Genomic DNA, 12,071 nt, shown 5'->3' with positions numbered 1-12,071 from the left:
TGGGAATTATAATCAGAACCGAACTGTTTTAATCATTCTGATCCCACATCAGATCTACTTCAGTTTAACTCCATTAATCAATTTCTAATTTATTTGCGCATAATTTTTGCAAACATTTATCCATTTAAATACCTTTAAAGTTTTGTATTTACGGCTTTTAATAATTTCTACGTGTTTAGTTACCCACCAAACACTGTGTTTTCATTGGTGTTGGTTGGTTGGTTGATGCTCTGCCTCTGACATCTGAACATGTTCACGCTGAACTTCCTGTCTCCATCCATCCATCCATCCATCCATCCAGATCCCAGCTGGCTTTGGGTGGAAGGTCACCATCAGCTTGGATTGGACCGGGTCAGGGCACATGGTCATCAAGAGGCGAACACTTTAACAAACAAGTCAGACTTGTTGGGAGAGAACATCCAAGTAGAAATGATGGAGTTGTTTCACCACTCTGAACAGAACTTTCATTATTCCAAAACTTTCCTGGAATATTTTGGGACATTTGTAAGAGAAAATGCAGGCAGTGACTTTCTAAATCCTGAATCTTACTCTTTGCAAAGCGGTGGAAGAAGTTCTTTAGACTCCTGTGTGAAGACAGAACCGTAAAAATACGATTCACATCCAAAACGCGGGATTTCTCTCATAATTACTGAAAATATCCGACACTCCCTGAAGGCATCAGCAGCCACTTGCGACTGGGGACCTCTCCCCTCCGGTGGGTGGGGGTATTTTTCTTGAGGACACCCCGCCACTCCTCCGTCCTCCCCGTCAGTCTCATCCAGACGCAGCGCGCAGGAAACCATGTCTCCTTCATCCTCCTAAGTTTTCCACGCAGAATTCCGAGATGCTGCTGCTGGTTTTACTGGCGAGTTTCAGCCTCCACGGACTGGGACAAGTGGAGGAATCCCAGTTTGGAGAGGACATCGATTCGGATTTGTTAGACTTGGATTTGGGCATTGTAAGAAGACACAAATCCAAGTGAGATTCTGGTGCGTCTGGATTTCCTCATCGGCTTTTCTGACTCGTGTTTTTGTCCACACAGGCGCCACGGAGGGTCCCACGGCAGGTGAAAAATATTCTAGCCAAGGTAAAGCCAAATTTACGACACAATATTAAAATTGATTCATAATCTAACGGAAAGACGCCCGAAATAAATCCTTAATTATCTGTCAAATCAAATTTGGCTTCATTTAAGTGGATAATTTCGCGTATCGGATAAAATATTCTCTAATCCGTCAGATTTAATGTGTTTACAATGACTTCACCTGCTTGACATGACGTTAACATCTGATCTCATGTAAGTTTCCTACATTGCATGACCGACTTCATTTATAATCCCATTCCGTCATCCTAAACTTGCGCGCTCAGGGCGTGACGCGCTCTGGTCCCGCCAAAGCGCGCAGATGTGCGGATAATCTGTAATGCACAAACTCGTGGGAATCATCTGCTGCGCTTTTCGGGACCTCGGTGCAGTTTACGCTCTCACTGAAGAACCGGAACGCGCACGGCGCGGGTGCGTAACGCGCTCCCACAGCGGTGCGTAAAAGCAGGTGCCCGTCTCGGCGCCGGTCCAGCGCTAATGATGCGTTTACGTGTGTGTTGCAGGAGACGAAGCCCCACATCCAGGAGCTGTCCATCAAGACCACCATCATCTCCCGCTACGCCTTCACGGCGGTCTACTGCGCCATGCTCAACCGGCGGTCCGCCGCCGCCGACGGCGTCTTCCGGTTTCAGATCCCCGCTGACGCCTACGTCTCCAACTTCACCATGTAAGGGGCGGGGCAAGTCACGTGACGTTCACATCTTTCAAGTCATATTAAAATATTCTGAATCTGGTGAGCATCAGGTAGAATTCCAGCTCCTATAAACCCGGTTGACCTCTGACCCCCATCAATCCACACCCGCTCCAATTTGTCCCAATAAAACGGGTCAGAGTTTGGATTTACAAGCTGTTTAATGATGGTCCTCGTTTCTATGGCGACAGTTGTGAGTAGAGAGGATGAAAACTTGCTGTAAAAACAAACACTGACCCGTTCCATTCACACAGGAGCGCCAACGGCAGGATTCTGCCCGTAAACTTGTGTGTTTTGTTCTGTGTCAACCCGGTTTGAAACGTGACAAAAGTCGATAATCCTCGACCTTTGACCCCCGTCAACCAGGATCGTCGGAGGGCGTGTCTACCAGAGCGAGGTCAGGCCAAAGGGAAAGAGGGTGAAGCAGGAGAACGGCAAAACCAAGAACAAAGAGTCAGGTGAAGGAAGGTAAGGGAAGTGTGTGTGTGTGTGTGTGTGTGTGTGTGTGTCCACGTCTCCTCCTAATTACACGCTAGCGCCCGTTCCCTCTAATGTAGCTATTTAGCAAACAGAGATCGGAAACATCCTCGCTGAAACTTTAAACCGGGAGTTGACGCCGCGTTGGGAGTCGGATCGTCGCCACGGAGACGAGGGTAGTCTTGTGGAAGGAGTGACATCACGCTGGCATCTGTCGTGAGCAAAGTGACATTTCACCAAGGGGAGATTTCAGAGGCTCTATTGTCACGCAAGGAGGGAAGGATCGGAAGATGTGATCAGATTGAGGCGACGCCTCCATCCCTCAGGATGACATCATCAGGAGGCGGTGCCGGTCCATCAGGAGGAGGATTACTGATGTAGTCACACCGTTCAAGTTTATGAGGAACGAAATAGAGATTCTTGCAGAGATAGCCCACAGTCGTGTCACCAGTCCAGGTCCCATCTATTGATCAGGCAGCGTTACAGTGACCTCCCCCCACCTCTCCTGTCCCTTCAGTCCTCAACCCGACCTGGAGGTGTTCCGGATCGTGGCCAGAATCCCTGGTCGGAACCGGGCGTACTTCCTGCTCACCTACGAGGAGCTCCTGCAGCGGCGGCTGGGGCGTTACGAACACGTGACCAGCCTGCGTCCGATGCAGCTGGTCAGCCGCCTGAGTCTGGACGTCACCATCATCGACCACACGGCCATCACCGACCTGCAGGTGCTGCCGCTTCGCCACGGCCGGAGCGTTGGGACGTCCAACACGGCAATCGGCCCGAACGCACCACGGACACCAGGTGTACAGATCCACCTTTGTTATCTGCTTTACATCTGTACAAGATATAACATAGTGGGCGTTTATTTCGTGCAACATTCACAGAGCGTAGGAAAGTCAAATAGTCAAAGCATAGAATTTTTACATCAGAATGTAGGAAAGTTTGGGGTCAGGGTTTTGTTCTTCAGCCAAATAAAACACACTTCCTGTTTGTGTGCTCCAGCCAAGCAGGAGCCTCCCGCCAACACGGTGATCAACAAAGAGAAGAACGTCTGCAAAATCACCTTCAGCCCCAACATCGTCCAGCAGGCCAGGATCTCCACCAGCGGCCTCCTGGGAGACTTTGTGATCCGCTATGACGTGGAGCGAGAGATGGGGATCGGAGACATTCAGGTGAAGATGAGAACATCCCGTTGACGCCGCCCTCCCCGCTCCAGCACCAACTCCTCACTTGAATTCTTTTTCCTTTCGTAGGTCTTAAATGGACATTTTGTCCACTACTTCGCCCCCAAAGATTTGCCTGTCGTCCCCAAGAATGTGGTGTTTGTTATCGACACCAGCGCCTCCATGCTGGGGACCAAGATCAGACAGGTAAAGCTACACCATCTGCAGGCGTCTATGTGGGAATAAATGTTTCATTACCTTCAAATCCAGCTGATGACGCCAAATGCAGAAACCAAGAAGTCTATGTCGTCAGACAACTCCATTGGCTGCTTGAGATTTGTTTGTTTTCGGGATTACCAAAAATCTACCAAACAGATTCCCATGAAACTTGAAGAAAGACAAGCCGTCGAGCCACAAAAGACCCCAAGAAAGACATTTTGGGGTGAATCTAGAAGAAGGGATAAATTCATGATATTTTAATCCCAGCAAGTTGAGGTATTTTCAACATTTGCTCCAATTACGCAAAATCCTGAACCAGTTTCTATTTATTTTGCACGATGACATAGATCAAGATAACATATATTCTTATAGAAAAGTGTCTTTGAACAGGTATAGTTTTAGAAATAATTAATTTATTTTTCATTAATGCTTAAAATGGACTGAAATGGAATCAAACCAATCAGAATAATGGAAATATTTTAAAACCTTATCGCACAACTTTTGAATTTCCTGCCGGTCTGTTCCCAGTTAGCCGTTTCCTACCCTTCCCATCTATAGGGGACACCTGGGCCGATGTAAGGGACACTTTTTGGACCGAGGGCCTATAAGATATTGTATTTTCACCTAACAGCAGTTAATTGAAGCACCAGACTCTCACTCTCGCCTTACAATACCACAAGATTGACTTCCCAACCTGATTTTAAGCTGGATCTCAATGACTGCATTGGATCAGATAAATCCATGCCGCACTTCCTCACTCCCACACTGGAATATCAGTATCAGACCTTTTCCTCCATCTGCAAAAGCCCGATAATCCCCCCCCCCGAGGCGGGACAGGGAGACGACCTCTGCAGCTGCCATGTGTGAAAAGCTCAGAACCAGAGGACAGAAAGCGAAAAACAGATTTTCAGTGAGAACCAGAAGTGGAAACATAAAGCACAAGGAAGGTCAGTGTCGATGGGGTAATGGAACTTTCTCCTCAACGGCACCCTCGACCCCTTGATCTACCCCCACCCCCACCCATTGCCAGCCCCCAGTGGGACAGAACAAGTGTGTTTTGATGTGGCTCCACAATAGAGGGTTTCATTGTCGCCCCGCCGTAAACAGTCAACAACGATATTATTTACATCAGATATGAAACGGAGAGATCCTCGCCATCAGTTTGTTGTAAGAACGACTTTCTTCCTTCCCTCAGACCAAAGACGCTCTGTTCACCATCCTGAGAGACTTGCGACCCAGCGATCGCTTCAACTTCGTCAGCTTTTCCAACAGGATCAAAGTCTGGCAGCCCAATCGTCTCGTGCCGGTTACGCCGCTGAGCGTCCGAGACGCCAAGAAGTTCATTTACATGCTGCCAACGAGTGGAGGTGAGGCGTTATGTAGAATCAGAAATAAACATCATTCAGTCCTTGGGGTTATCATTAGCAAAGATGGTCTCCAAGACTATTTCATTTCTTCACTTTTAGGGACAAATATTGATGACGCCATCCAAACCGGCTCCACGCTACTTCGCAATCACCTGTCTGGCCCAGACGCCATTCCCAACAGCGTCTCCCTCATCATTTTCCTGACCGACGGACGCCCAACGGTGGGAGAGATCCAGCCCACGTCCATCCTGGGAAACACTCGTTCAGCGGTGCGGGAAAAGTTCTGCATCTTCACCATCGGAATCGGAAACGATGTGGATTACCGGCTACTGGACCGCATGGCTCTGGAGAACTGCGGTATGATGAGGCGGATCAACGAGGAGGCCGACGCCAGCGCCATGCTCAAAGGGTGAGGGTATCTCCGTATCTCTATCAGTCCATCGTCAGAACAACTATATGGTGGATTAACTTCATAATTCAGTTTTTAAAGGAAGCCAAACCAACATCCAGTTTACAGCTGGTTTGACAATCCCCTAAAATTGAGATTAGATTAGTTAAACCTGGCCTGAAATCAGAAAAAGTAGTCTACAATGAATGAAACAAGAACACATGATCTCCTTGACGGAGACTTAAAAGTTGTTCCGGTGGAAATATAGTGCGCCCTCGCGCATCAACACTCGCGACTTCACCTCATTGCAGATTTTTGGTTGGCAGTCACGTGATACTGTACACGCATTCTATTGGCTGACGGCATCCGGAAGTGCACTATGTCCTGTGAGTCTCGGACTTCCGTGAGACACAAAAGTGATTTAAACAGTCTAACACAGTTTTGGAAAAGGTAATAAAGATAGGTGGTTTAATATCAGTATGGGGAGGGGTCATAAACGTTTAAATTACCCTAAGTAATAAGACAGTTTGTCGTTATATTGCGGAATTTGTAATTCGCGTGTGGTTCCTGGAATGTATTAACCGCAAGTAACGAGGGCCTACTGTAGTCTTTCTATACCATTCGACGGACATCTTTTCCATCGTACAACCAAAAATTTCCAGCCAAATTTACCCCCGCATGTAATCCACCTCTTACGAAGCAATTAGCTCTCCTTAATCCCTCCTCCTCCACCCTCCCCCAACATGTCGCTCCATCTCTCATCAAGCTCGGAGGGAACGACTGCAAATGTGACGGTGCTGACAACAGAGCTCTTTAATCAGCTCCGACATGTGACAGCCATCCTCTTTCTCTACCGGCTTTTTCTATCCTTAACCCACAACCCTCGCCTCGCTCCATCCCCGACTTGGACACACAAGGTGTTTGTTCAGTCGGGCAGGAATGTGCGTGTGCGTTGTGAAACCTGCATCGGGGTATGTACGCGGGGTTAACAGATAGACTCCTCAGATAATAGCCTTCGTCCTGTTTGAGCAAACACGGCGGTTCAGGGGTGACGAGGTTTACCGCAGCGTGACAACCAGGCCGGGATGGCGAACCTGTGCACACAAACGTCTTTGCCTTGCATGCGTTGCTTTATGAATGTGTGCACAAACTTTGAAGTGGGGTGGCAGCAGCTTCGAGAGGTTAGACAAGCAAGCGTACAGCCGGAAGGCGCCTCGTTTGAACCAACAAGACATCTGATGAAATCCGCAATAACATCCTTGTTTTCCTGCCTTGAAAACAAGCGATGCCCTCGAGCAAAGGCGCCGGGTGTGTCGCAGGTTTGTGGGGAACTAAGAAGAACGGGCAGATGTCAGGTTTGTGAGCAACAACGTTTTTTGGAACTTGGTAACAGATGATTGAGACGATGTTGGTTGGTGTTGCTGTCCGACCAGACAAAAAATAAAGTCCAGGAAGCTTGTTTTGATAGAAGTTTAGGGTCTAATCTTATTATACAGCCGATACAAAACACAAGAGTCATGTTGGAAACTGTCAATTAGCAAAATTAGCATGAACCATGAGCCAAAACACCATTGATCAATTTGAAGTTGTCAAGCAACACTCAAGTCAAGTATTCTGCAAAGTAGTGAATGAGAATCTTCAAACATTTGCCTGATCAATTTTCCAGAATTAAGAAATTACTGGACAAATTCCCAAAAAAGTGGTACCAGAAAAAAAAAACTTTGAACTTTTATCTCAGAAACTTTTTTTCTTATTTCTTTAAAGTTGTAAAATAGGAAAAGCCTCTCGAGTACGCAGCCTCTCGGTCATTCCTTGATGTGTCCTCATTCCTGTCAAGGTTCTACGATGAGATCGGAACTCCTCTCCTCTCTGACATACGGATCAACTACACCAGCAACTCGGTGGAATACGTCACTCAGCATCTGTTCACCAACTACTTCAACGGCTCTGAGATCGTCATCGCCGGGAAGCTGACCAACGAAAGCGCCGAATCGCTCCACGTCCAAGTTACGGCCAGCAACAACGACAAGAGCATCATCTTGGAGACTGACGTTCCGCTGCGACAACGGCAGATAGAGACTGAAAAACACGTGAAAGCAGCCGTCGCGGCCATCACAGCTGGAACCAAGGCTCTAGAGATAGGAATCGCTCAAGGATTGGGTTCCGCGTTGGGTTCAATCGCCGAAGATTTCGTGGAACGTGTCTGGGGCTTTTTGAGCGTCAAGGAGGGGTTAAGGTCGCGGCTGCGCAGTCAAACCAGCAAGGAAAGGGAAGACCACACCCAGCAGACCACCAACCTGTCTCTGACTTACAACTTCCTCACTCCCCTCACCGACCTGGTGGTGGAGACGCCTGAAGTCCTGGACGATGGCAGCGTGGCGTCCGCAACCACCAGCAGCCCGGCAGCCGATGAGGCGGTCTCAACGGGCAACAACCTTCCGGCTGAGGCAGACGATGGACTGTCAGACGGCGATCAGACGTCATCTCCGAGCAACGTGATTGGTGAGGTTGTGTCTTCACAACTCCTTTCAGCATCAAATACTGGTTCTAGTTCTGGAAAGTCGGTCCAGATTTCATGTTTTGTCCCTACACTAAACGTAGAATTCTTTTCCTGACTACTGCAGTCTAAAAATGGTTCAAACCAGAGGACTTAAGATTCCTCAAGAACCAGAAGTTGGAGTCTGTTTTTGAATCAGGTTTGAATCGTTTAGAGACTACAGTTGTCAGGAAAACTGAACAGTGGATTAAACTGTTCAAACTGTTCATATTTAGTTTTAGCAAAAAGCTGACAAATAATATTCATACAACTTCTTAAAAACAGACAAAACATCCAGACAACGTCTTTTCTCTTCTCAACACTAACAAAGGACCCAGCAACGATTAATAATATTCCTCATGTGGAATATTTTGAGAGGAAGTATTAAACAATGGTCGGCCTCTGACTCCCTGCAGCAAATAAATATTCTTTCCATTCTAGGTAAAGTTGAGAGGAGACCGGCCAAGAAGTCCGTCACCATCTCCAAAACATCAGGTGATCCTCATTGTCTCGTAAACCGTCGTACCCCCCCCTTCCCAAAAAAAAAAGATCTGTTACGAAGCCTCATTGGCCAAAGATGAAGCGACTTGAAAGAGAGGAAGACAGGAAGCGTACAGTAGACTCTCTCTCTCTCTCTCTCTCCGTGTGGGCGTCCTATAATTTGGGCGTTTGTCAGACGGAGTGCACAGCATCTAATTGAAATACCAACAGCGGCGCTACGTGGCACTTTAAACATGCAAGTGCGTGTTTGGCTTACGGGCTAGACGGCGGGTGGATGGGACGGCGTTAGCAGACGAGAAGTGGATGTTTGCGCTTGTGTTACAGTAAAGAGAGGGACCCCATCAGAGGCAGTTAGCGAGGGCTAATGACCCTGTCATTACCGGTTGCCCTATGATCTCGTCACTCTTCTCTTCATCTAAGCCGGTTCTCACAAGGCTGAAGAGAGTAAAGAGCTGAAGATATGAGCCATCTAAGAATTACAGAAATCAAAGAGGGCAACAAATCAGGCATTAACTTTCTTTAAGGTTGGGTAGGGGCTTTACGGGGTTGAGGTTTCCCAACTGGTTTGTGTTGTACAAGCAAGAGGATAGCTGGATGTTAGCCAGCCAGCTAGACACCACCCACCCAAACGCTAAACAAACTACAAGTGTTGTATGACATCTAAATATTTCTTGTTCTTGTGGAAAGGACCGTGTTTGTTAGTTGCCTTCGTTGTGGGGGGATGGGTCAGGAAAGACCCCACTTGGTCTTGTTCAAGTTCTTTTGGATTACCATGTTTTCAATATTTTTGCAAAAACAACACAGAGTAGCGGTATGGCAGAGATGTACAGCCCCGTCATGGTTAGTTTCCTTGTTTCCACCGGACTACACGATTGGTTTGGTAAACTGGGTCATCGTGCAATTTCCTGGTTCTGTTCACCTTCATGGTTTGTCCGTCCACTCCCCTTAGCTGATGGCGACCCCCACTTCGTGGTGGAGTTCCCGCTCAGTAAACTGACCGTGTGCTTCAACATCAACGGGGAGCCTGGACACATCCTGCGTCTGGTCTCCGACCACAAACACTCCGGTAAGACTGACCAAGCCTTTAGCAAAACGCTCAACCTCCTGTTTCACATCAAGATCGACTTTTGTGTTGCTGTGTTCAGGTGTGACGGTGAATGGTAAGCTCATCGGTGCCCCCGCTCCACCGGGTAGCCACAAGCAGCAGCGCACCTACTTCAGCACCATCACCATCGTGGTGGACCACCCCAAACGCGCCTACATCGAGGTGACGCCTAAGAAGGTCATCCTGGACGGGAGGGACAGGTTGGTGCTGCCCTGTCATGCCACGGCGGCGGTGGACAGTGGCGCTCTGGCCGTGTCCATCGTGGCGAAGGCCAACGTGACAGTGACGGTGGGGGGTAACATCAGCTTTGTGGTTCTGCTGCATCACTACAAGAATCCGGCCCCCTACCAACGAGACCACCTGGGGTTCTACATCGGACACAGCAAGGGGCTGTCGCACAACACCCACGGCCTGCTTGGTAGGTGCTAATAGGGCTTAACCGTGTGATGAGTCAGCAAGTCGCTAGCCTGTATCAGCTATCAGGATCAAACAGGAAGTTCATTAATTATGAGTCGTCCCATCAAAACTGTATCAGTGACATTTTCAGAGTCTGAAACCGTTGATTCAAGTTTACTCTTTAGCATGAGGAAAAAACAATTAAATAATATACAATTTGCAAATTTTAAACTTTTTGAGTTACTTTTTCTCCAATCTACTCTGAATATTTTTGTCATTCAAACCATGAAAAACTTTTAAAAATATCAAATACATTTCACGTATTTGTTGTTCTAATGGTTAAAAATACTTTCCTCTTAACAGGAAATGTGTTCATTACATTAAAATGACCTATTTTTTAGCTATAATCATGATTTATGTGTGTCTACCAATCTCAAATTACCAGTCGAATGTAATTTGTGCCAAAACGCAACACACTTCCTGTAAGTGACACAACAGGAAATGTTGTAAAAATTTTTTTTACATTTTTGGTAAATTTCCTTTTAAAACCTCCGTTAAGCTGAACATCTCCACCCCGTCACACCAGAAACAATTTTTAAATAAAATTTTCAAATCATATTTGTATAAATCATGTTTTCATGTAGTTTCATGCTAACTGTAGTGTTAGCTTTTAGCACACCCAGAATTTCTGCCATATTGCTTTAGATTTTCCACCCCATCACATTACACCCCCCCAAAAAAACAAAAAAAGACAGAGAAACTCTGATCTTTGGAAACACCTGTAATTTGCTTTCAGAAAATGGTGCCTGAGCTTGAAAAACGTTTTTTATTTCATTAAATGTTCTATATGGTATGAAATTTAAATAATTCCAAAGTCCAGTCTTGACACATTCCCTTAAACACGACGGAACCATAAACCAAAAATTCACAATCGGCTAATTTTTATGATTATAAATTGTCTCAATTTTGACTCCTTGAGGACAAACTTGACCCGAAAATGAAACTGAATCATTTTTACTCACCTCAGTGTTGAAACCTTTTTGGACCTTCACTGTCACCGTACTCTTGAACAGACGTGAAGCAAACATTTAGGTTGGTGCCCCAAGATCCCAATGGTAAAAACTTCACCTGCAAACCTGTTGAACTGAAATCTTAAGTGTAGCCTTGAAGCTAAAAGCGTTAGCTCCTGTCAATCTGAGGAGCTCAGGCATGTGCGCTAACCAAAAGCACATGCTCTCACAAGCTAACGCTTTTAGCTTACTGGCTAGCATGAGGCTTTAGCATGTTTGCCACCTGGTTTTGGAGTTAAGTACACGACCTTAATATCAGGCCTTGACGGAATGGGCCTAAAATAACTCTGGACTAACTCTTCTCCAGGTCAGTTCCTGTATGAGGAAGTGGGCGTGGCCCAGCTTCCCGCTCCTGCAGACAGGAAGCCGTCGTCGGTGCTGAAGGTGAAGGACCGGACGGTGCCGGTGGTACAGAAGAGCAGGCGGATCTTCGGCGGCGCCCAGAGCGTGGACTGCTGGTTCGCCCGCAACAACGCCGCAAAGCTGATCGACGGCCGGTACGAGGACTATTTGATGTCGCACATGTTCGACACAGGAACCTGGCCGCACGGGACCAATAGCGTCTGAGCTAGCTTTAGCATTCACTGACTTAATTTAATCTCTAACCTTATTAAATCCCAACAGATTTAAATCCACACGCCTGCGCATTTCAGTTCCGTTCGCTCTACCTACTGGCTCTCCTGAGTATATTTTTGTACCATTTCCAGTGAAAATTAATTGTTTTTTATGATATTGTGATCATTATTTTGTTGCAGTGATTTTGTAAATGTAAATAAAAGTTAAATCCATGATTTGATCTCATTTCCTGAGACGCCAACACATAAAACCTTTGGATTCCGCACAAACTGTGGTTTCGTCAAACAGCAGATATGCGTTAAACGCTACAGATCACACCTGGTTACCACGGCAACGGCTAACTAACCCCTTGTCCAGCGCCAATAACTGGATGCGGCGCATGACGCACACACAAACACACACACACACACACAAAAACCCGTCGTGCTCCCTGTCATCACCTGGAGGGCAAAGGGCTCGTAGCCCCGCCCACACAGGTGTGCT

General features: G+C 46.9%; 1 protein-coding gene across 1 annotated transcript; it reads left to right on the top strand.

Moving 5' to 3' along the window:
• Positions 1 to 667: 667 nt before the first annotated feature.
• Positions 668 to 11,801, top strand: itih5 (inter-alpha-trypsin inhibitor heavy chain 5). Its single transcript, XM_068306560.1, has 14 exons — positions 668 to 958; positions 1,043 to 1,087; positions 1,606 to 1,769; positions 2,160 to 2,261; positions 2,788 to 3,068; positions 3,270 to 3,439; positions 3,521 to 3,637; positions 4,845 to 5,016; positions 5,116 to 5,425; positions 7,242 to 7,906; positions 8,382 to 8,435; positions 9,391 to 9,507; positions 9,587 to 9,964; positions 11,320 to 11,801. The coding sequence occupies exons 1-14, from the start codon at positions 845 to 847 to the stop codon at positions 11,577 to 11,579; spliced, it is 2,949 nt and encodes a 982-aa protein (XP_068162661.1). The 5' UTR covers positions 668 to 844; the 3' UTR covers positions 11,580 to 11,801.
• The last annotated feature ends 270 nt before the right edge of the window (positions 11,802 to 12,071 follow it).

Source organism: Antennarius striatus, chromosome 22 (genome assembly GCF_040054535.1).
Source record: "Antennarius striatus isolate MH-2024 chromosome 22, ASM4005453v1, whole genome shotgun sequence".
Classification (NCBI taxonomy): Eukaryota; Metazoa; Chordata; class Actinopteri; order Lophiiformes; family Antennariidae; genus Antennarius; species Antennarius striatus.
Note: the sequence above shows the minus strand (reverse complement) of the source record. Positions and strands in the feature narration are given on the sequence as shown.